Genomic DNA, 22,456 nt, shown 5'->3' on the forward strand with positions numbered 1-22,456 from the left:
AGAATAAGCAACAGATCTAGCTAAAAATGGGGTTTAGGCTATGCATAAATATGTAAAGGACAATCACTGCCTCCAAAAGTTAGCTATTCAAACAGAAAAAATACGCGGACATAGGCAGAGAGGATGATGAATACACATTTCAGGGGATGGAAAACACAGTTTTGCTCATATGAAAATATACCTATGGCAAGTCTGTCCCAAAGACTTTAAGGCCACATGGTAGGACCCTTATTATCCAGGGAACCGAGCTGGTCTTTCCCCGCGTGGCAGCCAGGAAGGGAGTTTACCTTGCTCTCCTCCCAATAACAAAGAAGAGTTACTAATATTACCTGCGTATCTGTTAGGTATCCTCTGCACCTACAGTCACTCAGATAGTTATTAAACTACAAAAAAAAATTAATAAACTGCATGCAACAATGGCTAGGCAGGGATCAGAGGCCTCTCTCTTTGCTTGTTTTCATTAATTTATTCCCATTTTCCAGGGCTGGAAAGCCATTAAGTATTATTAGCAGTTGGCCAAAGGTGTCACTTTGCCTTTTCACTCACCGGAGTATTTAATGCTCCCTTCCATTTCCACTGTCAAAATCAAATCATTACACGTGTTGTTCTTCAGCTCAGAAGACCGGTACACTTTTAATATCTAAGGTGAAAACACAAACAGTGAACCACTAAAAATATCATTTAAACGACAAGGGATTTACTCATCCGGGACTTCAGCAAATGTTGATGGGACTTGGGAGTGTGGAGAGAAACACCGGTCTCCCAGAGGCACAGACTAGTCGCAGAGGACTGCCGTGGGTATAAGCAGGAGAGGTCCAATGTGCAAATCACAAATGTCGTGGGACCTTTGAGATAACTCTCCATTCCCAATCACAAAGGGGTCTCTCGAACTCCAGCCACCTCTATCAGCATTGCCATTTCATGGACTTAAAGTTAAAAACAGGAGAAATTGACTGCCCATCAGGGCAGTCTATAGGCCCCGAATTTTAGAAATTTGGAGGTAGGAACACAAAGGATGAAGCCATGGCAAGTAATTTCTCACTCTGTTTTCAAAAAGGGATTAAAGGAAGTCTAGTTTGACTCTGAATTTCTGATTTACAGCTTACACTCATTGTCCCATTTCCTCTGCCGTGTACAGACACTTCAAGTTTTCTCCCAAGTTCAAACTGCAAACCAAAAAAGGAGAATTAGTCTGTGCTCAGCATTTGATTTATTGTTTTCCTGTGATCTTGACGGTCTTCTATGCCTTTACCCCTCAGCACTGGGGTAGGGAAAACATTTAGCTATGGAAGGAGTTATGAGACCTCAAGTCTCATAAGATTTTTAATGTGCTGGGCTGGTACATCTGTTGTGGTGCATTCATACCCCCCCTTTCCTTCCCTGGGCCACTTGTTGATCTGGGCCGCCTGTTGATCTCAGAAATTCCCATGAAACCTCGGCCTTGGTGTATTGAAGTCTGGCAGCTGAGCGCTCCTTGACTGTATCAGAAACTCTGCATGGCTGAGGCTGGGAACATACTCCTACTGCCTGGCCCAGGTGTCCAGTAGAACAACACCAAAACCTTGAGAATTTTTTGGTAATTACCACCTGGGACTGTGGCCAGGATGGAAATTTACGGATGACTAAAGCCAACCATCTTGCGAACCTATAAACAGTGGTCCTAAGGGAGGCCCTCTGAGCTCTCCTGGACCGCAGTGGCTGCACCCAGCATCTCCCTCTGAGTGGGAGCCTCTCAGAGCTTGCGACCTTTCAGGCCTGCGATATTCGGAGGACCCCTGGGTCCTGGGTGAGTCCCTTTCGAAGCTCAACATTTTTGCCCATTGAGAGGGAATGCCTAGAGAGTCGACGTGAATATTTCTTCACTGAAATTGAGGGGAATTTTTAACAGGTACGTTCTGTATATTTTTTTATATATATATATTTCTCTGTGTGTGTGAACTGATAGTAAGCATAATCTGTAATTAACTCACTTTGCAAATATTGAACTAGTTAATGATTAAGCGTTACTAAAGTTTGTTAATGATTAGTTGATAATGAAGTGTTGCTAAATTGTGAATGAAACCTAGACTGTCCCTGAAATATAAACCCTTAGATGATTTTCCTTTATATGTTTTCATCTGTGTAATAAGTAACAGAGTGAACCTTGCCATCGAATTCTGTTAGGTCGCACCTTTATTAATCTCTCTTAAAATCACTTTCTGCTAATTTCTTTGACGGTGATTCTTTAAGCGGCCTCTAAATCACTCATTCGCGACAACATCTTACTCTGCCGTTCTGGGGCCCAGAAGACATATTTTCCCAACTTGACTCTCTCCTCTGTAATCTGGATTTGACATTTTCACAGTCCTAACACACTGAATATCAGAATATTCTCCTTCTTCCTCATTCCCTAGCAAAGCTTGGGGTCCTGGCTGCTCTTCACTGTTGGGGGAGATTCATGTCACCAAAGTGCTTGAAGAGGCAGGAAAGGGCCTTTAAAATGTGCTGCTAAGCATCTGTCGATTTTTTTTTTTCTTTAAAAAGATTCTGTTGTTTTACAGATTAAATTATTAAAAAATATTATAAACCAGCTACATCATGATTACTTAACATGAAAAAACCTAGGCCAGATGATCCAATGTTTCTCCTGTTTGAGGGAAAAAAGCTTGAAACAATAGATGGTTGTGTACCTCTAGCTGCTTCTGAATCATTTCATCAGTATCAGTCAGAGTAATACTGAAGTCTTTCTGTCTTCCAGGTGTTCCCAGTTTTACAGTCAGGTTGGTGGAAGCAGTGTTCAATGTCTGTATGCTGTATGCTGACAGAGCTTCTAGGGCTACCACTGTGTCCTAGGTGAGAAAGAAATGCAAAAAACCTAAAAATTATGCCATGTTATTTCAACAATATGTAAGATGACGTGGTCAGTCACCTGGAGCTATTCTTCAGTTTTATGATTTTTTGCTGCTTTGGAGGTCTCCTGTATCTGTCTGTTCCTACCTGCACAGACTATTCGTTTCATTTCCCAGCTTCTTCTTTTAGCACTAAAATCCTAAAACCACTGGAGTTCTGAGCTTCAATTATCATAAGTCTTCATAAAGACAGAATCTTTGCTGGCTGTCCTGGTTTCGGCTGGGATAGAGTTAATTTTCTTCCTAGTAGTTGGTATAGTGCTGTGGTTTGGATTTAGTATGAGAATAATGTTGATAACACACTGATGTTTTAGTTGTTGCTAAGTAGTGCTTACATGGTCAAGGACTTTTCGGCTTCCCATGCTCTGCCAGGTGCACAAGAAGCTGGGAGGGAGCATGGCCAGGACAGCTGACCCAACTGGCCAACGGGGTATTCCATACCATATGACATCATGCTCAGTATATAAAGCTGGGGGAAGAAGAAGGAGGGGGGACATTCGGAGTGATGGCGTTTGTCTTCCCAAGTAACCGTTACAGGTGATGGACCCCTGCTTTCCTGGAGGTGGCTGAACACCTGCCTGCCGATGGGAAGTAGTGAGTGAATTCCTTGTTTTGCTTTGCTTGCGTGCGTGGCTTTTGCTTTACCTATTAAACTGCCTTTGTCTCAACCCACGAGTTTTCTCACTTTTACCCTTCCAATTCTCTCCCCCATCCCACTGGGGGGGAATGAGCAAGCGGCTGGGTGGTGCCTAGTTGCTGGATGGGGTTAAACCACAACACTGGCTTATAAGCATTTCATTTTGGCCCATTTTTTATTAGTGAGCCAAAACCTTTAGTGCTTAATACACCAAAGAAGTTCAGGATTAACTGTTATGATGCTTTCAAATCTAAACAAAAAAGTCTTTATAGGGCTTCTGTTTTCTTCCCTCCCCCTGAAACTCCACCCAGACTGGTGGTCAGGCACCTGTGTAGAGCAGTATCCTCCACCGTAGTTCCTTCTTTCCGTCAGCCACGTAGCAACAGGCCTTGCGTACTCCATGTCTTTCAGGAGCAATGTCTGAAGCAATGCATAGGCAGTGGTTTCCACTGAGACTGCATCATTTCCGTTTCCCCAGTAGCGCTGCTGCTTTGCTGCAAGAATAACTCAGTCTTGAATCTCCTTGGTAAAGACATTTGCCAAAAATGACTATTGTTCTACACAGTAGATATTTCACGTCATAGCACTGAGGAACCACAAGACACAGCTGCTGTCATGAGAGCAACAAATCAGTATAGAAACAGAGATAATGGAAAAGGAAAACCACAATTTTCAATTTTGACTTATTCAACCATCACACTCTAATGATCCCATTGTACAGCGATGTCCATCTGATGGAGTGGTAGCATTGTGTCTGGTGGTCCTCGAGAGATAATAGCATTAATTATGCCCATAAGTCCCGTCTTGATTAAGGAGAAGCATATTCCCTCTGCTTAAACTATGGCTATTAAACCATAATGTATTTACCAAAATAACTGGGAGAAATTAATAGTGTGGCAGTGCAGCCACACAAACAACTGGCTCAGCATTGACCACAGCCACACACCAGGGGTGGGGGAAAGAGGTGACATCCATGTGGAGCTGGAACAAAGCACTCAGAACTGGCGGGGGGGTTTGAAAGCAGGTGGGCTGGAAAAGACACCTTCCCCCTTGATCATAAATCCAGTCCGGACTACTCCCATATGTAGCTGTTCATTTCTATTTACCCGTCAAAAGTTTCTTCTTTCTCAGCTGGCTTGGATGTTTTTTTTAAATGCACTTTAGGGGTGTGGAAACTTTGGTAGGCAGCAAGGGAAGCAGAAAAGGTAAATGTCTATTTACCATGGTTTTGTTCCAATTCCAGTATCAGACAAGATCATGATGCAAACTTCACAATGCTAAGTTGTTACTTTACAGTGATATTAATTATACAAATTACATATTACAATTTCAACACTGAAATATTTAATGATGTAATTTAAATAATTAAGTATATTACACATATGCATACACGCTTCTATAAAATTAAATGGTCTTCATTTACTTGAATTTATTTTGTTCATGTAAAAGTGCTCAAAGTGCTTTAATTAGGAAAAGTGCTTTCTAACTGAATTTTTAAGAATGGTTACCAGTACCTGCATCAAAAACAGAACAGCCCCTTAATTTTTCTTTTGCAAACCGGGCTTCTTCACTATCAGACTGCACAAGCGTCAGAGCATAAGCAGTGATGGCTGTAGAATAGCAGTTAGTATTTCTTGAAAGTTGATTTTTCATGTAAGACACTGCTCCTCTAATCACTTGTACCTGTGAAAACAGAATGGATCCATTTGAAACGGTCATTCAGACCTAGTAACTGTTACTGCTGGTGAGAGTACTAGGAAATTAGAATACTTCCCTGTAGTCATTTTTGAGACAATTTTAATAATTTTTGCTTAGTGATTAAAGCCATTGATGGTGGAATGTATAGCTCGAAACACCTTGTACATTAGGCCACGGCTCTTTTGCTATCCACCACAGACGTAAACAGACTTTTACCTCCTCATTTGCAGTACGTTAAGATAGTAAGATGGACATGCCATTGTGGAATAGCCTTCAGACTTAAAGATAAACAGTCGGGCTTCCTACCACATCAGGTGACTCATAGACCTGTAGAGTCTGTTGTAATGCTATAGTTACAAAGGCTGTCAAAGCCAAATCCTCTTCTGCTGACCCAATGCCACCCTGAAAGATGAAACATGAACAGGAAAAGTTAAATGTACATGTATATGCCTATGACTAAATTTAAAAAATCACTTTTCATGAAGTCAAGGGCCTTCTTGTCAAACCATCTGACCACAGACCATGTTTTACCGTTTAATTTTGCTTAATGACTTGTGTCCACCTAAAGTATATCTTCTACAATGGCAGCCAGTTTGCATTAAACAATGTTAAGAGATTAGGAACCCACTACGTCCTTCAGCTGGTAATAAAATATTTAATTATTTAACTTATAGTTCAAAATCTACAATTTCTCATTGGAATATTCATGGCTTCAATTTCCAAGCGCTAGTGGTTTTTTTTTCGTTTCTCTGCTACTCCCTATAGACTAAAGAGCCCTCCAACACACAGAATTTTTCTCCTGTAAAGATATTTATACACCATTACTAGATCATTTCTTATTCCTCTTCTTGATAAACTAAACACAGTGCCCTCATTAGATTTTTTCCCTGAAGATCTGCATTTTCATTCCTATTCTTCTTTGTGATCCTTTTGCTCATGCTCTCCTTTGACAGCAACCTTAGGATCTTCGACAACATTCAACAACCTTTGACAACAACCTTCTCCTTCAGTCAGCCCCAAATGTTTATCCTTAGGAGAAGGATAGGTTGTGTGCTTGGAAAGACTTAAGTCTCTGTACAAAATTGACATGTATAGCTCCTGAAGGAAATGTAAAATAGAAATAAGTATCTCAGCATGAACACAGGTCAAAAAAACCTTTGGCCTGTTCTTGAGCTGTTTTTTTTCCCCAACAGTGTTACATCAACTGTGGAACTGGCTTTGAGGGTGAAAGCTTCACTAGTGATTTGACAAAGATCATTAATAAAATTAATACATTTTTTTCATATAAGATCACTACAAAGGTATCTGCATTTTCAATGAATTTTGGAAGATGCACATTATTTTCATATCCTAGATGAATGGACAGTGCAACAATTTTGTGTTTCTGGACATTTACAGGGGATGAGTAGACTGACATATGCAATTGGAAATTCTGATTAGGTATTAAGAGTTTTTTTCTTTTTTTCACCAAGGGAGTGGTTAAATATTGAAACAGGTTATCCAGAGAGACTGTGGGATCCCCATCCTTGGAGGTACTCAAGACTCAGCTGGACATGGTCCTGTGCAATCTGATCTAACTAGACCTGTTCTGAGCAGGGGTTGGACTAGATGGCCTCTGGATGTTCCTTCAAAACTAAATTACGATTTTATGGCTCTATTGCCTTTGGCAATAAAAGGCATAAATTTTTACCAAGCATAAAGATCTCAGAATTAATTTTCTAAGTGGTCTAGGGGCATAGGTCCGCTGCAAAATTATCTAAGACTGGATCAGAAGATAAAGATAGTGAAGTGCTAGCTATGCATCTCTGACATAACAGACCTTTTAACAAATTCATTTTACATTACAGATTTTGTACTTCTTACATTACAGATTTCTTTTTTTTAGATACATTTCTTTTTACTCAACAACTCACAATATTCCTTTCAATCCCTAGCAGCCCTAAATGTGCAACAGATTCTTCTAAATACGGATGACCTACCTGCATAGTCCTGTCCAATACTGGGTGATGGTCGTGGAATGAATCATCTGCCTGCTGTTGATTAATCAAGTAGGAAATCGAGTTGCGTATGTGACTATCTTGGACATTAATGTATTCTCTGCACCTTGTGAGTACTTTAACAATGAATGCAGTTAACCTGCACAAAAGAAAATGTTCCAAACTTGTACTGACATGTATTTATAGAAGAGTATATTGACAGCAAAAGAAACATACTAATTATTTTGTACACAGACTCATATTCAATACAGTGCACTCACTGGAACCTAGTGAGTTATCATTCAACATCAGCGTGAACATTTCTACTCTGTGGCAAATGCAAAATAATCAGTGGCTCAGCATAAATCTCCTTCATCAAGGACTAAACATGCTCAGAGACTTACAAGGCTGACTATCCATGACAAAAGTATATAGGCAACACCATGCCCACCAGATTTTGAAAATCCATCCCCCCAGAAAAACTTCTCATGCATCAAATGATAATAGAGGTGTTTTGGGGGGGAAAGAAAAAAAAACAAACCAAAAAAACCAACAAACGAAAAATACACTTACCATACACTACTGGGGGTTGTTTTAAATGCTCCATAGGAGCCATCCACCTTCTGAAACTCAAGCAGTCTAGTATAACCTATACGAACAGGACAGCACATAACTGTTCAGAGAATACACATATTTCTTGGGCATTTTCATACATCACTTGTATTAGCATGGACCTGTTCAGTATTGACTAGTGGAAGAGTACATGGAGGTGTTCATTGGTACATTAAGGAGGAAATGACTGGGTCAACAGGCCTTTGACACAGAACAAGCACTAGACTTAGAAGGTGCTCTGTCTTGTTTGGCTTAATTGAACCATGAGAATAACCTGAAAACTGCAGGTATTTATAGTTACAAAGCATTTTCTGTGTAGTGAATCTTGGGAAACTTACCTCCCATTACTGACAACTTTTCAAGCTTTTGACTTTATGGTGCATGGAATCAAGAAATATACAAAACATCATCTCTTGGGTCAGACATAGGCTTAGAAATCATGAGTTGTGGCCTCTGATCTTGACTGCTATTATCTTGACAAAGTCTATATCATAGCCACAAAACTCATTTTCTACCCTGGTGAACTTCGATAAGAATCAATAAAAGCATAATACAGGGACTAAATGCTGCTTATAATACCAAATACTCATCAGTGATCTCATGTCACTTTAGGCAATCTTAGATAAATAGGCAAAGACGTCCATTCAGCAACTGTTAGCATGTTTTTAATCTCTATTTATAAACTTATTTTTCACTGATGAAATGTGTGTTACATGTTGTCTAAAGATCACGAAGATAGGTGCATTATATTGCTTTATGCCATGTGCACACCACTACAGTTGGAAAGATCAGCTGTACCTGCTATGATACTGATAACTCTTGGGCTCTATGTTAGTGCCTGTGAGCTGGAACACCTCCACTTCCACATGCTGTGGTTCTGGCTTTGCTATACATTTAACACCAGCTTTGGATCACGTCTTGGAGAGGGCTCTTCAAGAATGAACCTTGCAGCTGTCCTCTTCCTAAGGAAACTCCCTCCCTCTCTGGGTTGGTCTGAGGCTGTTGGAGTCATTCTAGTTCATGTAATGAATACAGGAGTGTGGAAAATATGTGTCAATATCATGACTGCCATTGGGAGTTTCCTTAGTGATACTCCTCTTGCCAACTACAGACATCTCTAACAGAGATGTCTACATCCCAGCTGGCCATCCTAAGCACTGTCTATGATCCATGGGGAGAAATAAGCATTTTTAGGACATGATTCATCTTGATCTATTTTGCACATCTACATTAGGAGGAAATGATCAACTTGCCTTCGCTGTCCATTTACTCTGAAAAGAGTTGACATTGATCAGCTCAGATTTTACTTTCTTCTTCTAAATTAGGCAAGAGAGAGGGTGGACTGTGAATGTCAATACTGTACAATATCAGATGTAGGCAATTAGTCACCTAAATCTTCCTCATCCGTTCTGTTTCTCATGTCTGTGTGCAGATTGCCAGAGGCATTTCTGCACGGCTGTGTTAAGACAACACTCACTCCTTTGGCGAGTAGCAATGGTTAGTGTGCAACGCAAAAGGATAACAAAGACCTTTTTGGTTGGTCTCTGGGCTTTTTTTCTGCGTACCTTTTTCAATCATTTTAATGGCTTCCTCCTTCTGTTCAGGATTAAAATTTGCCCACTGCTCACTGGCATCTAAGTACTCAATAGCGTAGACTGCAGGGGCCATTTTCACCATTGTTTGCTCTGCACAGCCTGTGGGCACTTGAATAAGTTTCTCAACTCCAGTGAGACTAAGACAATTTTCAACAGACTCGTCCATAATATTCCCTGTTGTAAAAAACACATAGTACATATCATATTTAAAGCTGGCTGGTGTAACATGAAGAAAGGTGATACTAACTATAGGTTGACACTCCAGCATGGCCTGATACTTCTCATTATTAAACACAATTTTCAGCTACTTAAGACTTTGTAAAGCTGGAGAAGAACAAGGATGAGGTGCCAGGCCCTGGGAAAGATGGAGAAAGGAGGCTGGGGCAGTGAAGGAGTATGAAGGAGAAAGAGTCCTGAGGCTACTGGAGGCAGGGAAGCAAGGAAAGGGGGAAGGACTGGTGCTTCAGGTTCGGGCTGGAAAAGTCTTGTCAAACCAGACCTGATCCTCCTACAGAGGGCAAAAAGATCATGCCTTAATCATGCCAAACATTTAATGCAGAGGTGTTTTGTTTTTTTTTTCTCTCTGCAATTTTCTCATTTGATGAATTCAAGCATCCCCATACTTTAGAACAAGAATTTGAAAAGGAAGCCAATAGCCTTTGTGTCAAGAATGCATTATTTTACATTTTCTGGGAAGAAATGTTTTTATCATTAATAAGAGTACTTGCTAGTAGATGTTTTTAAAATACAAATACATGAGTATATATATGTATATTATTATTTGATTAAATGAATGTATGATTGTACATATCTTCTCTTTAGAAAAACAGAACTTTCCAGAACTTATACATCAGAGTCTGGCATCCTTATTTCTGAAGACTAAAGCAGATTTCTACAGACCTACATGCAGTGTGGGGTTATTAAGGAAGGTGAACTCTTCCCTTCACCTCTGGCCTTCCCATAAAGTTGGCCTGTGCACAGTGAGGCAGGATGGACCGCGTAAAGGTATTATATCCAATACAAGTGAGGAGTAATTAGAAAGAAGAAAGGTACTGGATCAGCCTTGGGGCTGTTTTGTTTTATGACCTGGGTGTGTGGCACAGACCATTTGAGTCATAGCAGAAAAACTAGGAGGGAATGGAGACTTGACATTCAGGAATGAGCAGCACAAAGGGGCATGTCTCTTGTCACCTATGGAGAAGTTATTGACAAAAAATTACATTTACCTTTCAGGCTAACAAACACATGACTATCAGAACCCGGTACCATATCAGATGGTCTGTTCAGGTCCAGTGTATGGGACTTTACTGTAAATAAATAGTAAATAGAGATCTACATCCAGACTCTTTAAACATGAAAACATACAGTATAATTTTAGAACATGCTTTCATTAAACATCTCACAGTTGATGTTATCAGAAATGTTAAATAGAAAATTGTGAAAAGAAATATACTTATCTTTCTTAAATGGATTTAATTTTCAATCATTAGCAATATTTTTTGGCTTGAAATGGGGCTTGTTTTTAATATCTTTTAAGAGCCATTAGTAAATGAAATAGATGCCTACTTAATATTTAAAGAACGTTACCTTGAAACACAGAAGTAATACAAATCAATTCTAAACATTTAGAATTAAATTATTTTTCTTTCCTGAGTCTTTTGCTATGTATTGGATGAAGACATTTGTGACAAGTTCTGTCAACCAAAGCAACGTTTGTACATTAAGAAGTATTTCACTGTATTCATCAGATATTCACACCAAGCTTTACATCCTTTGTCCCTACCCCAAATCTCATCTGTATCTAATTCTTTTGTGTAACTCACAGGCACTGTTAATGCAAATGGTCTTTTCTTCTCTCTGTAAAATACCTTCAGCCTGTACAATTGAGGAAAAAAGAGTTAAAACTTTTGCAAGCACTCACACCTGAAATTAAGCTGCCTGAAAGTCACAATTTCCGCCCTTGCGCTAGACCAGCAGGTGGCAGAAATAAGTTATTTTGGAGTGAGATTTCTCTCCAGGTAAATTTGAAGCTTCAAATCAGAATTTCAGTCTCCCAATTGAAATACTAATAAACTCTACTGACTTTTTTTTTGTTATTATTGACATATTTCCCTGGATGAAACTCCTTTAACCAAAACTAACCCAGAAAAATTGAACTTCAAAATTTATTCTCAGCTTTGTGAGCTGTGCAAGTCAAGTTTGTAGGTGGACTCACTTTTATAAACCTCTCATCTATGAAATCCACCAAGTTCTGAGTTCATCTTGTTGATAAAACTTAATTTTTTTTTCCTTCTGATTTCCAGACATCCCTCTTCCTACACTTTCTATTTTAATAAAGCTATTTTTAGAGACACTTTTGGTGTTTTGGTGTAGCATTGAACTATGAACTGTGTCTATCTCAGTTATGGCCTGTAACAACAGCAGGTTCCTGGCATCCCATGCCTTATCTTTACCTACAAGGCTATCCCCTTATATTAATGGTGCAAGGATTCATATTTTGCACTTTTTGTGTGCATTGGAAATAGCCCTCAGTGGGCTACTTGGGTGCTGTAATGAGTCTGTGCCGGTCAGTGTTGACTCTTGAAAAGTCATCTTTTCTAAAAGGCTTTTCATCATTTTGAAAGAGAACTAAGGTATTAAATAATCAATACAACACCTTTGTTTGCCTGTATGTGTTTCACCTATGCAATTTTTAAGATTGAAGATCCATTAACTGGGAGGAATGAAATAGGGTTTAATTTTATGACTAGCAGAGAGTATTCCCTTCTCAAAATATTGTTAGATGAACATCTTCAATCTTGGCTTCATAAGGGAAAAATAATTTTTATAAATGTTGATGAAGCAGGTGGAAGTTAAAAATTGCGAGATGGGCACTGACTGCATGAAGGAAGTTATTGCTATGTCATGGGTAGAAGGATGCCTTTTTGCTGTAGAGAACAATTCTTTCTATATACACTATACACAAGTCCACCACAGGGTTAAATTTCTTCCTCATGCTATATCTCAATCTTTGCTGAGAAACAGGTTTCCTGAGATTGCTTCCAGCTTTGCATTTCTGTGATTTCACTCCCTCCACAAGACCTCCACGCTTAGTGAATGTTGTATTTGAGGAGAAACACATATTCGTGAAGTGTCTGCCCTCAACTAGTTATACCTACCACAACATTGAGGTTCTTCCTAATGCTATCGCTGTGCCCAGAAACAGTGTCGAAAGCAGTAATAGTAATGGGAATTTCTCCCACAGTCAGAGGGACAACCGAGAAGTAGGCTGGTGTTGCAGAGTTCCCCTTAGCCACCAGCGTAAGCTGCACAGCCTTCTCTGTCGCCTCTGCGGCGCACAGCCCCTTCACTGCTTCCATCGTCACTGTAACCTGCAGGGACAAGGCAATGCCTGCGATCAGGCTTAGTGCATCACCGCACAGGAAAAATACTCCAGCTCCACCATGTCTAGATAAGAATGGGAAATGGGTAACAGGTATAACAGGAGACTAGCTTTTGCTTAAAAAGGAAATAGCAAAGCAGACATTTTGCAAGACAGAAAGTGTTTTTCACTTCGCTCCCCTGAATTTACTATTCTCCAGTTATAAAATGGGAAAACTTTTTCACCAAGAAGTGATCAAATGCTGGCACAGCTTGTTCAAAGAGTTTGTGGAGTGTCCCTCCTCGGAGATATTCAATACCTGACTGGCCAAGGCCCTGAACAACCTGCTCTAACTGGACCTGCTCTGAGCAGCAGGTTGGACTAGAGATCTCTGGAGGTCCCTTCCAACATAAATTGTCTTATGATCCTATGTCTGTTAACATTCATCTACATTGACTGGGGCTGTGAAGGTAAATCAGCTAGTATTTCTTCATTACACTGAATTTGCAATATAGTTTTGGCCTATCCCTGAACCACAGGGAAGTAAGAAGGATGGTACATTTTTATATATCCCAGCTCTACACCATTCAACACAGTTCAGAAGATGCTGGTCAAGCAGAGCTGGCTGAGAGATGGGAAGAGATGAAAGAAAGAGCATCAGCCTGAGGATGATGGAGGCTCTAAGCCCAGTGACAACTGTGGCCATATGCAGAGCTGGATAGGTGTCACATGCAGACAAAAAGTGGCTTTGCATTGCATGCACAATGAATTTTGTGGCTAACATATTGGATTGAGTACTCATAATTTAGCTCTGTATCTTGTGTAGCTGGTTTATCAGCAGCTGGGTGTTGCCCAGCTTGGCAGCAGCAAAAAAGTAGCTGGTTGCTTCAATGAAGGGGGAGGAGGCATACCCAAAGACAAGGAATTTGGCTGTGTAATAAGGTAAATAAAATCTGTTTTATACAGTAAGTTTGATTAGCAAGTAGAACTGGATCCTGTCCTTGGGGAGACTTTCAAAATGGGAGGGCGGTGTCTGGGCTGTAGGAGGGCACTGAAAGGTGGCTGGGTCATTTACATTAAATTATTACATAGCTATACATCTAGCTAGCTAGATGTGTATAGCACAGCAGTTGGTGGTAATACTACCTGGAGATCGTTGGGCAGATAGTTGTAAACCACTGCTTTTATTTCTAGTTGTTCATGTCGTCTGACTGAGTATGGTAATCTCAGGGATACAAAAAAGTCTTTGAAAACTGCAAAGGTATGGGGGTCAGCTATGCAAAATCCTGGGATGAGAAAAAAACAGAGTTGAGAATTACACACTTAACATCAGCTGATAAAAAGTTAAACGTCTATCAAAACTCATTGCCTGGGCTTCCCTGAGGCATATCCAGAAAGCATTTCAACTCACCTGCACTAGAAACCTATCTCAGGGGTAGAGGATTTGCTCTCTGGAGTCACTGCCACAGTTTTCAATAGGTAAAATGTTTGTAGCTTTTGTGAGTGTTTGTAGCAGGAGTGAGTCAAATGTGGCCCAGCTTTCCTTCAAAGGCCATGTTAAAAACACAATGACCTTTCCTCACTCTCTGTAAATAAACTCCATGCCCGTCACTGCACCCCTGGATGAGCCTCCCTTTCCGAAGGGGAATGGGCAGTACCAGGTGGATCCTTTGTCCCTCCTGCATGGTCCTGGTCAACCCCCAGGAGCTTCCAGAGAGCAGCACCTGGGAACCTGGGCTTTCTGGTGTCCAGCCCTTGCTGATCCTCTGCTAGGTTCCTGGTGCTCTTTTCTCCTCTAACTTTCCAGAGACCACAAACTTTTGTCCTTCTCTGAGATGTCCAGAACTCGCTCCCAGAAATACTAAAATAAAAGCAGTGTTATTACTGCTACCTTTCTTGTGGCTTCCTGGCCATGTGGAAGCTAAATGAGATGGTTTATTGATTTGATAGAATAGGAGACAGTTTTGATTGTATAATTCATCCTCCTTCAGGGCCCACTTCATGTTGTTTTTATAAATATATATCTATCCCTTAAATTCTAGCTGGGTTTTAATATGGCATAAAAGAGAGGAGTAAATGTAATGATCAAAACACTTTGTGTTTTTCAGTACAGACTGTCTCACTTCAACAACATAACATTGTATCTCTGTTATGAAGAATATACATTCTCTATTCATCCATACAAAGACACCAAATAAAATACCCAACACTTATACCTTTTTGGGGAGATATGCTTATTGCCTGAACTTCCCAGGTAGTTATAGAGTCAGGAGCAAAGTTTTCTACACTAAGAAACACAAAATAAAATGTATTAGGAAGGATGTATAAAATGTAAACATTGTCATTTGCTGAAGTTTGAGTATTGTAAGGAAAAAAATTCCCTGAGTTGTAGAGACAAAGTACTTGCAAATATTCTGAAGTCTTCTGTATCGGATAACACATAAAGCTGATATTCATATACATTTTACTGTACAAATTTAAACATATTCATCTAGTCAGGTAATAGAGTACCTATGGTTCCCAGGGTTTTTCACTTCTTCAAAATTCCACCACCAACTCTCAGGAAAATAACTGCGCAAGTTGACAGAGGTTTCATCAAACACTTCTTCGTGGTCATCATAGTCTGTAAAACAAGAGTGGGGTTTCTGTTCTGAAGTCTTTGGCTGCTGACCTTACACTGTCTTGCAGGGAGTCAGTTTGTCAGAGAGAAAGCAGCATGAAAAATACTCCGTATGAAAAGACTTCATCTGGGTTTCATCTGTGCATTAAAAAAAAAATGCTGAAAAAAGAGAAGCAATGACCAAAGATTGTCATTAAACAAAAGGATAATTCTTCTTTCCAAGTTCAATAATTATACACTACCAAACAAGAAAACATTTCCCTTTAGTAATGCGTAGCAAAGACGTTCCCACCAGCCCATATTTGTGACAGACAGAGCATGAAAAGGGAGCTCTGAGAAAAACGGTAGCAGAAATTACACTTAGAATAGGGTCATTTTCTACAATTTTTTTTTTGTTTTGTGACATGAGCCCTTGTGTGATCTGATATAGACTTTGGGGAGAAGAAAGGAACAAAGAGACAAAACTGTCCCTGGCTGAAGTGGCCCCTTCTTATGAGGTAGTTTTGGAGGTACTTGGGTGTTATAACAGTAACACCACTAATAAAATAGTCATGAAACCGAGGCCACTCAGAGCCCCGAACACAGAAAACCACCCCCTTCTCTGCTCTGCTGTTTGCAGCCTGCTGGGATGCCGGCAGGGGCCGACAGCTCCTCCATAAGGCTGTTCTGGGGCCAACAGTGGCTAAAGCAATTCCTGCCTTTTCTTACCCCACGAAGTTATCCCGTCCCACTCCCACCTTCACAGTGTACAGTTGTGAAGATGCAATGGCGTGTGGATGCTGCAGTATACCGGGGCTCACTGAAATGTTGATGTGAAAACTTCCCCCCAGCCCCACAGCATTAAATACCCCTTAACCCTCCCTTGCCACCATATGAAGGGTATTTTTCTGGGATGTTGCATGCCACTGTTCTTTACATCGTGCCAAGCCCACTCTGCTCCTCCGCTTCGCCTCCTTTCTGAGGGCTGTGGCTTTCTCACAGCAGTCCTGGAAGGCATTTCTGCATTCGGGGGAGCCAGCCACCCTTGTTAGCCTTTTCACACAAGAAAACCTCATGGGATTTAATTTCATTCCATCTTCACAGCATTTTTGTAGATCAGTGTTTTGATATTTGCTGGCTGCAATATAATTAGAGCCCAGAATTAGTGCTGTGGAAGCAGCAATAAGCATAAAGGTGTTCATCATGCTCAATCCTGTCATTCTTTGCAGTTAACGTTAGTTGCTATTGCAACAGTCTACCTTCAGCCGGGGACCTGTACTCCATCCTAAAAACAGTCCACAAACACAGGAGGAAAGCATGGGCCCTATGGCATCCTGGATATTCTATTCTAAGCTTTCTCTTCAAATTCAGACTGTGAATTAAAAATGCCTCCTTGGCAGACTGGAATTAGCTATCTTGATAGAAATAGCCATGGCAGTATTCTCATTCTTGAATAAAGAGACCGATTTCAAAAGTAAGGAAGATCCCAGCTTCAAGCCTTCATGTATTCTGGCAAGGAAATATCAATTTGTGTAAGCCTTTTTTTTTTTTTTAATTTAGACCAAATATTGTACTAAGTCTTCTCTTAATTGTAGCACAAAGTACCAAAGCTGGCACAACTTCAAAGCAGAATGTCAAGAAAATATAGAATCTATAAAACATTTTCTGGCCATACAAATAATTTTGAAAAACTTCAAAGCCATGACTGATTCCATGACATGATATCTAGTAGAAGTACTTCACATTTGGGATTATAAACTGGTGAATTAGTTTCCATTTGCAGTTGGGCCACTCTTTTGTTTTGTTTTTTGAGTTCTTTTGATAAATGATGCATCAGGTCACATGGCATTGTATACACACTTGTGCTAGGTTATGTCACTTAACGCAAGAACTGGGACTATGAATATCTTGGTATCCTTTATATCCCATCACTTCCTACCCCTTAAATCCCAGCCAGATCCCTTTGCCTCCCCCTGCTAAGCCTTTCAGGCCACCCAGATGAGCAGACATACCAATTCCTGACATTTTCTTCTGAAAATCCAAAGATCTCTTCTGCCTTCTGGTAACCTGGAGGCATTTATAGCCTGGAAAAGCAGAACAGAAGAGCTTGATCATGATACTATGACAGTAACAGCCTGATGATTCAGGTCATTCATGGAAGACCCATCTTAGGACCCTTCTCATTCACAGAAGACCCACAGTCTGACAAGTTACCTTACAGCCCTAGCCAACTGCTGCCTGCCCCAGCTGAGCTGGACACCAAAGGACCAGCAGCCATGATCTGGGCTATTTGAGCTGTCAGCACCCAGCAGAAGAACAGAATAAGAAAAATCCACAGGCAAGGGAGATTTTACAACGATAAAATGTTTCTGATTTTTAAGCAATCAACCTCCCCGGATCTATAGTGGTCTTGTACAAATATCTAAAGTAAAGGGCAGATTGCACTTACCTTCCCGAACGTTGGATTTAATTGTATCTGATAAAAAGGCCAGACCAACATCAGTCAAAACTTGAACACTGTCTGCACCACCACCCACAGAACATCCAAGATCATACGAATTCATAGCATTAAATACCTGCCAAATAAAATAGCATAGAAGGACTGTACACACTTGCAAATTTTCTTTTTTTTATATGTATTAAAAAAATTCTTGTAGCCTTTGACTCGCAGAAGCAAGACAAACTGGTGGTACAAGCTGCATTTGGAAACTGAGATTAAAGCTGAGGGATGTTTTAGTTGGGGAGTGTTTTCAGTAACGCTTTTTAAATTTACAACCTTGTCTGCTGCAGCATGGAAATCCCCATCTTAAATATATCATTCATCTTAAATAGATCCTAAATTGCAAAAGCAAAAACATTTTCAAGTTTAGCAAAGCTGTGATTAAGCAATTAATAGCCATTAATTACATTTTGATCCTCTCATTAGTCATGGAAAATTTCGCTTCACTAGTAGATATGATATTTTCTTCTTACAGATATCTTACTTTTTTGGCTGTAAGCTTATTTTTCTTGTTCAGAATAAAAACTGCTTTATCAACCACAGCTAAGGCGACTGTTCCCGCATGGTCCATTTCAATCAGTAAATTGACGTTGTCTGTTGGTTCGTATATCTCTTGTTCTGTTCTCACTTTAATCTAAACAGAAAAGATTGAAGCAAAAATGTCACATTTGTTAATAAAAAGCGAAGACTCTTTGGGCTGGGAATACTGTCAGCTGTGACTGCCAGCAGTCAGAGGCTGGGGGATGTTCCTGTTTTGCGGTGTTTCTGCCTGGGATCCTGCATTTTGGAAAATGTAGATGCAGATATCTCCCACTGGAGGACAACATTGGGGGTTAAAAGATGTGTCTGTGCAGGATATTGGACGCTGCCTTTCAATGACACTTAAGCAGCAATGGGAATTGAAAGTATGTGTAAGGGGTTTACTGAACTAGGGCCTTCAACATCATTGAAAGTGGAAAGAAAATCGCTATGAAATACAGCAAAAGAATAATTAATGTGCAAAATTAACTGACTTAAACCAGTCTGTAATAGTACTACCTCCTTTCTATCTCACACTTGAATTTTTCAACATGACTGGCTTCAGATCTGGTGCATATCTGATGTAGATACTTCTGTGGTTTAGGAGGACATAGCTATGGTGATTATGAAGTTAATAGGGAATTATTAATAGAAATTCCAACTTGAATGTAATTGGGTTTTGTCGTCATATGAATGAAGAATTCGTTGTGTGTTAGAGATGGATAATTTTTCTTGAAAAATTTTTTTCGCAATGGACTATTACATTTTTTTTCCAAAACATTTTTTTGGGGAAAAAGAACATTTTAGAAGGCTGACACTTTTCAACAGTTGTGTTTCATGATATTGGGAAAAATTCTGTTGCCTCATTTTTTTCATTTTACATTACGGTACCAAAAATTAGGAGGTGGAAGGTGAAAGAAAGGCTTAGAGGGACTCCTATTTTGTCCACACTTCATTTTCTAATGTAAACTACTTTTTTAAAGTGCTTTTGAAATGCTATAAAATCTCAGAAAGTTACTTTTAACAGGAATGAAAAAGCTTGAAAAATTACTTCAAATTCTTTTTTTTCCCAATAAATTGCTTCACTTTCATGTGACGCACCTCAGTACAAAAAAATAAAGCTATAAAGAGATTCTGCCCCTCAATGATTCTATTGGTGTTTCCCTGTGGATTTCTAATATATAGACACTTGCAGAGGGAGATTTATCTGTATAAAACTATATTTTTCATCTCTTTGAGGCACAACCTGTCCTACGGAAGAAAGCTATCTCTGCCATCACTCCTGGGAGCCTTTCCCAAATGTACCTTTTAGCAAGAATCCTGATGACCCCCTTTTTCAACAAAAATGAAATGTCTTTCACTTTTTAACCCCAGGCCTGCACTTGCTCTGCTGATACCCCATGTTTTTGTTTTTATTTTGGAATACAATAACAGAAGCTACTTGCTTTGAAAGTACCTTTCCTTCGCAGACATCCATAACGTCCACCCATACAGAATCAGCGACAATCTCTTGACGGCCCTCGTTCGCAATGAAGTAGTAAGCTAAAAAGCGAAAGGCGGGCACCATCTTCTCAGTGATTTTAAGGTTTATTATTTTGTTTGAGGAGGGGATCCTTCCCAAAAGCTCGGCTTGTCCCTTTGCCACAACCTGCAAGACAGAAATCAAATATTGTGAATAGACACACTAGCCTGGGCATTCTGTTGCATAATTTTATATACATATAATTTTCTGAGGCCACTTCTGTTTAAAATTTATTCTCTTCTAACGGCACTTAATAGCTTTAATTCCAGCCTGCATACCAGTAGCCTGGAGGAGACCAGCACACAGTGCCTCTAGCACAGAAGTGTGGTGGTAAGCCTTTGCTGCCCTGGTCCTGCGGCCCGGGTTTGAACAGAAATCTAGCACCTCCGCTCAGTCTTACCGCTTGAAAAGGGGGTCCCAGATGTTGTCTTCTACAATAACAGGTCATCACCCCCAGGAGGAGATCAGCTTTATTTAATCTGTAATCAGTACTGAATCTTTCAGATGGTGTGGAAGGGTTGAAGCAAGAGGTTTTACCCAAAAAGTATTATTCAGGATAAAGGATCACAGACTGGCCCTTAACTGATTTCAGCCCATCTTCCACTATTTAATTCCTTTCTTCCCGTGTTATGCTAATTATATTAATGGGATGCCAGAGGAGTGGAAAACAGGCACAGTGGCAGGACTGATAGTGCTCTTCCCTGAAAAAAATACATGCAGCTTTCCTAAATGCATAATGAATGGGCTTCAGGAAGAAACAGAGACACGCTGCAGCCTGGTCTGAAATCCTCACTGCCTTCGTTTAGATGACAAAAGTTTGGGAGAGACCCTCACCGCTGAGGGTTTGGGAAAGTTTGGGAGAGAGCCTCACCTCACCGCTCCAGCAGTGTCTCCCACCACCCCTCCCGCACAGCCTGCCTGCCCAGCACTGTGCTTTCCCGGATCCCGGCAGTGGCAATTCCAACCCTATGCTAAGTTATCCAATGAAAATAAATCCCCAAACCTAAATTTAACTCTTGGGGATACAATTATTCCAATATATCAGAGTGCTATTAAAAATAAATGGGAACAGGTGCCCGTGGTGCTTGTCATCCTGCGAAATTTAAGCTGCCAAGGGAAATTAGGACAAAGATAGGGAGAAGGGGATTAAACACATTTGATATTCAACAGATTCACTCCTGGAATGTATCCATGAACACATTTGTCTCCTTCAGCAAAATAAATACTTTGCATTCCTGGTCTTAGGCTGAGCAGAATTGTTTCCTCGCTTTTCCATCTATAGAACTGCTTTTCAGACCCAATTTCAGGAAGCTATTTAGGGCCATAACAGCCAATGCCTTCAGTGATCCTTCATGACATTATCTGTTGGAGATAACACTGACCTACCTGTTAACTAACATCGGGTGCAGGTAATATGGAGCTATGGTAATATAAGAATCATGTGTTTCTGAAAGGGACCTATGGAGATCTCTAGTCCAGCTGCCTGTTCTAAGATGAGCGATCACCAGCGTAAGATTAGGTCAGATGTGGTTTTCTCTGGTTGAGTGTTGAATGCTTCTGAGGACGGCAATTCCCTAAACTCTTTGGGGAACCTCTTCCAGTATTGCATTCATCACTAGTGCAAAGATTTTTCCAAAATGAACCTTCCAGGCCATGATCTGTAGCCTTTGTCCCTCGTTATATTGCATGGCACCACCTAGGAAAGTTTGTCTCATTATGTCTGCAATTCCTCTTCAAGTAATTTTAGATTGCTATTAACTCACTCTTAGCCTCTTCACCAAACTGACCAAGCCCAGTTCCCTCAGCCTGTTTTGGCAGGTCAGGTGTGCTAGGACACTGATCATCTCGGTTGCCCTTTGTTGGACCCCCTCTGGTTTCCCATGTACTAGTAATTAGATAGATATTCTGTTTATACTACTATTCTTTTTACCATATAATAGAAATAGTCAATTTTTCCACTGCCAGACTGATGAATATCATTCAAGGTGATGCGTAAGGTATCTCCAGGTGCCACAACAGTATGCGGGATGCTGATGCTGAGGTAGTTCAGGGAAGCAGACTGGTATCTTTCAGCTCTGATACTGGTTTCAGGTGATTCTAATTTTTCTTTTCCCTCTTCAGCCTTTACCTGTCAGGGAAAAAAAAGACAGAGTGAGGAAAGTATCCCTCAGGAGGCAATGCAGAGTGTCACCCTGAATTCATATCTCGCCAGGTTATTCAGAAAATGCTGGGAAGTTAGATGAGTCACTGCTGAGTCCTCATTAGCAGAACCTGGCATCAAAAAAAATAGGATTTTCTTTACTTTATTCTCTCACCCTCTTTTGTTTCTTGCTTTATTTGCACTTGATATTTTTCAGGCTTGGCTCATTCTGAATCAGAATCAATGGCTCAAAATGACAAAGTGATTTTGTACTTTGGCAGCTTTTTTCCCTTTTTATATTGTGCACGTAATTGAACCCTCTGAGTGTCCAGATGTAACCTACTGTCTGTATTGCTCAGGGCCTTTTCCTTCACCGTCTTCTCATCGTTTTCTGTCACTTCTCATGGTG

The 22,456-nt window shown here is 40.3% G+C and overlaps 1 protein-coding gene across 1 annotated transcript in view; it reads right to left on the reverse strand.

Moving 5' to 3' along the window:
• Positions 1–22,456, reverse strand: part of LOC142077718 (complement C4-A-like) — a 61,726-nt gene that overhangs the window by 11,352 nt on the left and 27,918 nt on the right. Inside the window, exons 13-33 of the mRNA XM_075139736.1 lie at positions 21,838–22,035; positions 19,842–20,033; positions 18,351–18,500; positions 17,816–17,942; positions 17,379–17,450; positions 16,304–16,504; positions 15,279–15,390; positions 14,984–15,054; positions 13,914–14,053; positions 12,565–12,777; positions 11,230–11,281; positions 10,633–10,713; positions 9,377–9,580; positions 7,773–7,848; positions 7,203–7,359; positions 5,530–5,625; positions 5,040–5,208; positions 3,853–4,019; positions 2,670–2,828; positions 1,107–1,166; positions 547–640 (exon numbers count right to left, since the gene is read on the reverse strand). Coding sequence (XP_074995837.1) covers positions 547–640; positions 1,107–1,166; positions 2,670–2,828; positions 3,853–4,019; positions 5,040–5,208; positions 5,530–5,625; positions 7,203–7,359; positions 7,773–7,848; positions 9,377–9,580; positions 10,633–10,713; positions 11,230–11,281; positions 12,565–12,777; positions 13,914–14,053; positions 14,984–15,054; positions 15,279–15,390; positions 16,304–16,504; positions 17,379–17,450; positions 17,816–17,942; positions 18,351–18,500; positions 19,842–20,033; positions 21,838–22,035 — 2,791 coding nt within the window. The remainder of the gene's footprint in view (positions 1–546; positions 641–1,106; positions 1,167–2,669; positions 2,829–3,852; positions 4,020–5,039; positions 5,209–5,529; positions 5,626–7,202; positions 7,360–7,772; positions 7,849–9,376; positions 9,581–10,632; positions 10,714–11,229; positions 11,282–12,564; positions 12,778–13,913; positions 14,054–14,983; positions 15,055–15,278; positions 15,391–16,303; positions 16,505–17,378; positions 17,451–17,815; positions 17,943–18,350; positions 18,501–19,841; positions 20,034–21,837; positions 22,036–22,456) is intronic.

This window comes from Calonectris borealis, chromosome 1, assembly GCF_964195595.1.
Source record: "Calonectris borealis chromosome 1, bCalBor7.hap1.2, whole genome shotgun sequence".
NCBI lineage: Eukaryota > Metazoa > Chordata > Aves > Procellariiformes > Procellariidae > Calonectris > Calonectris borealis.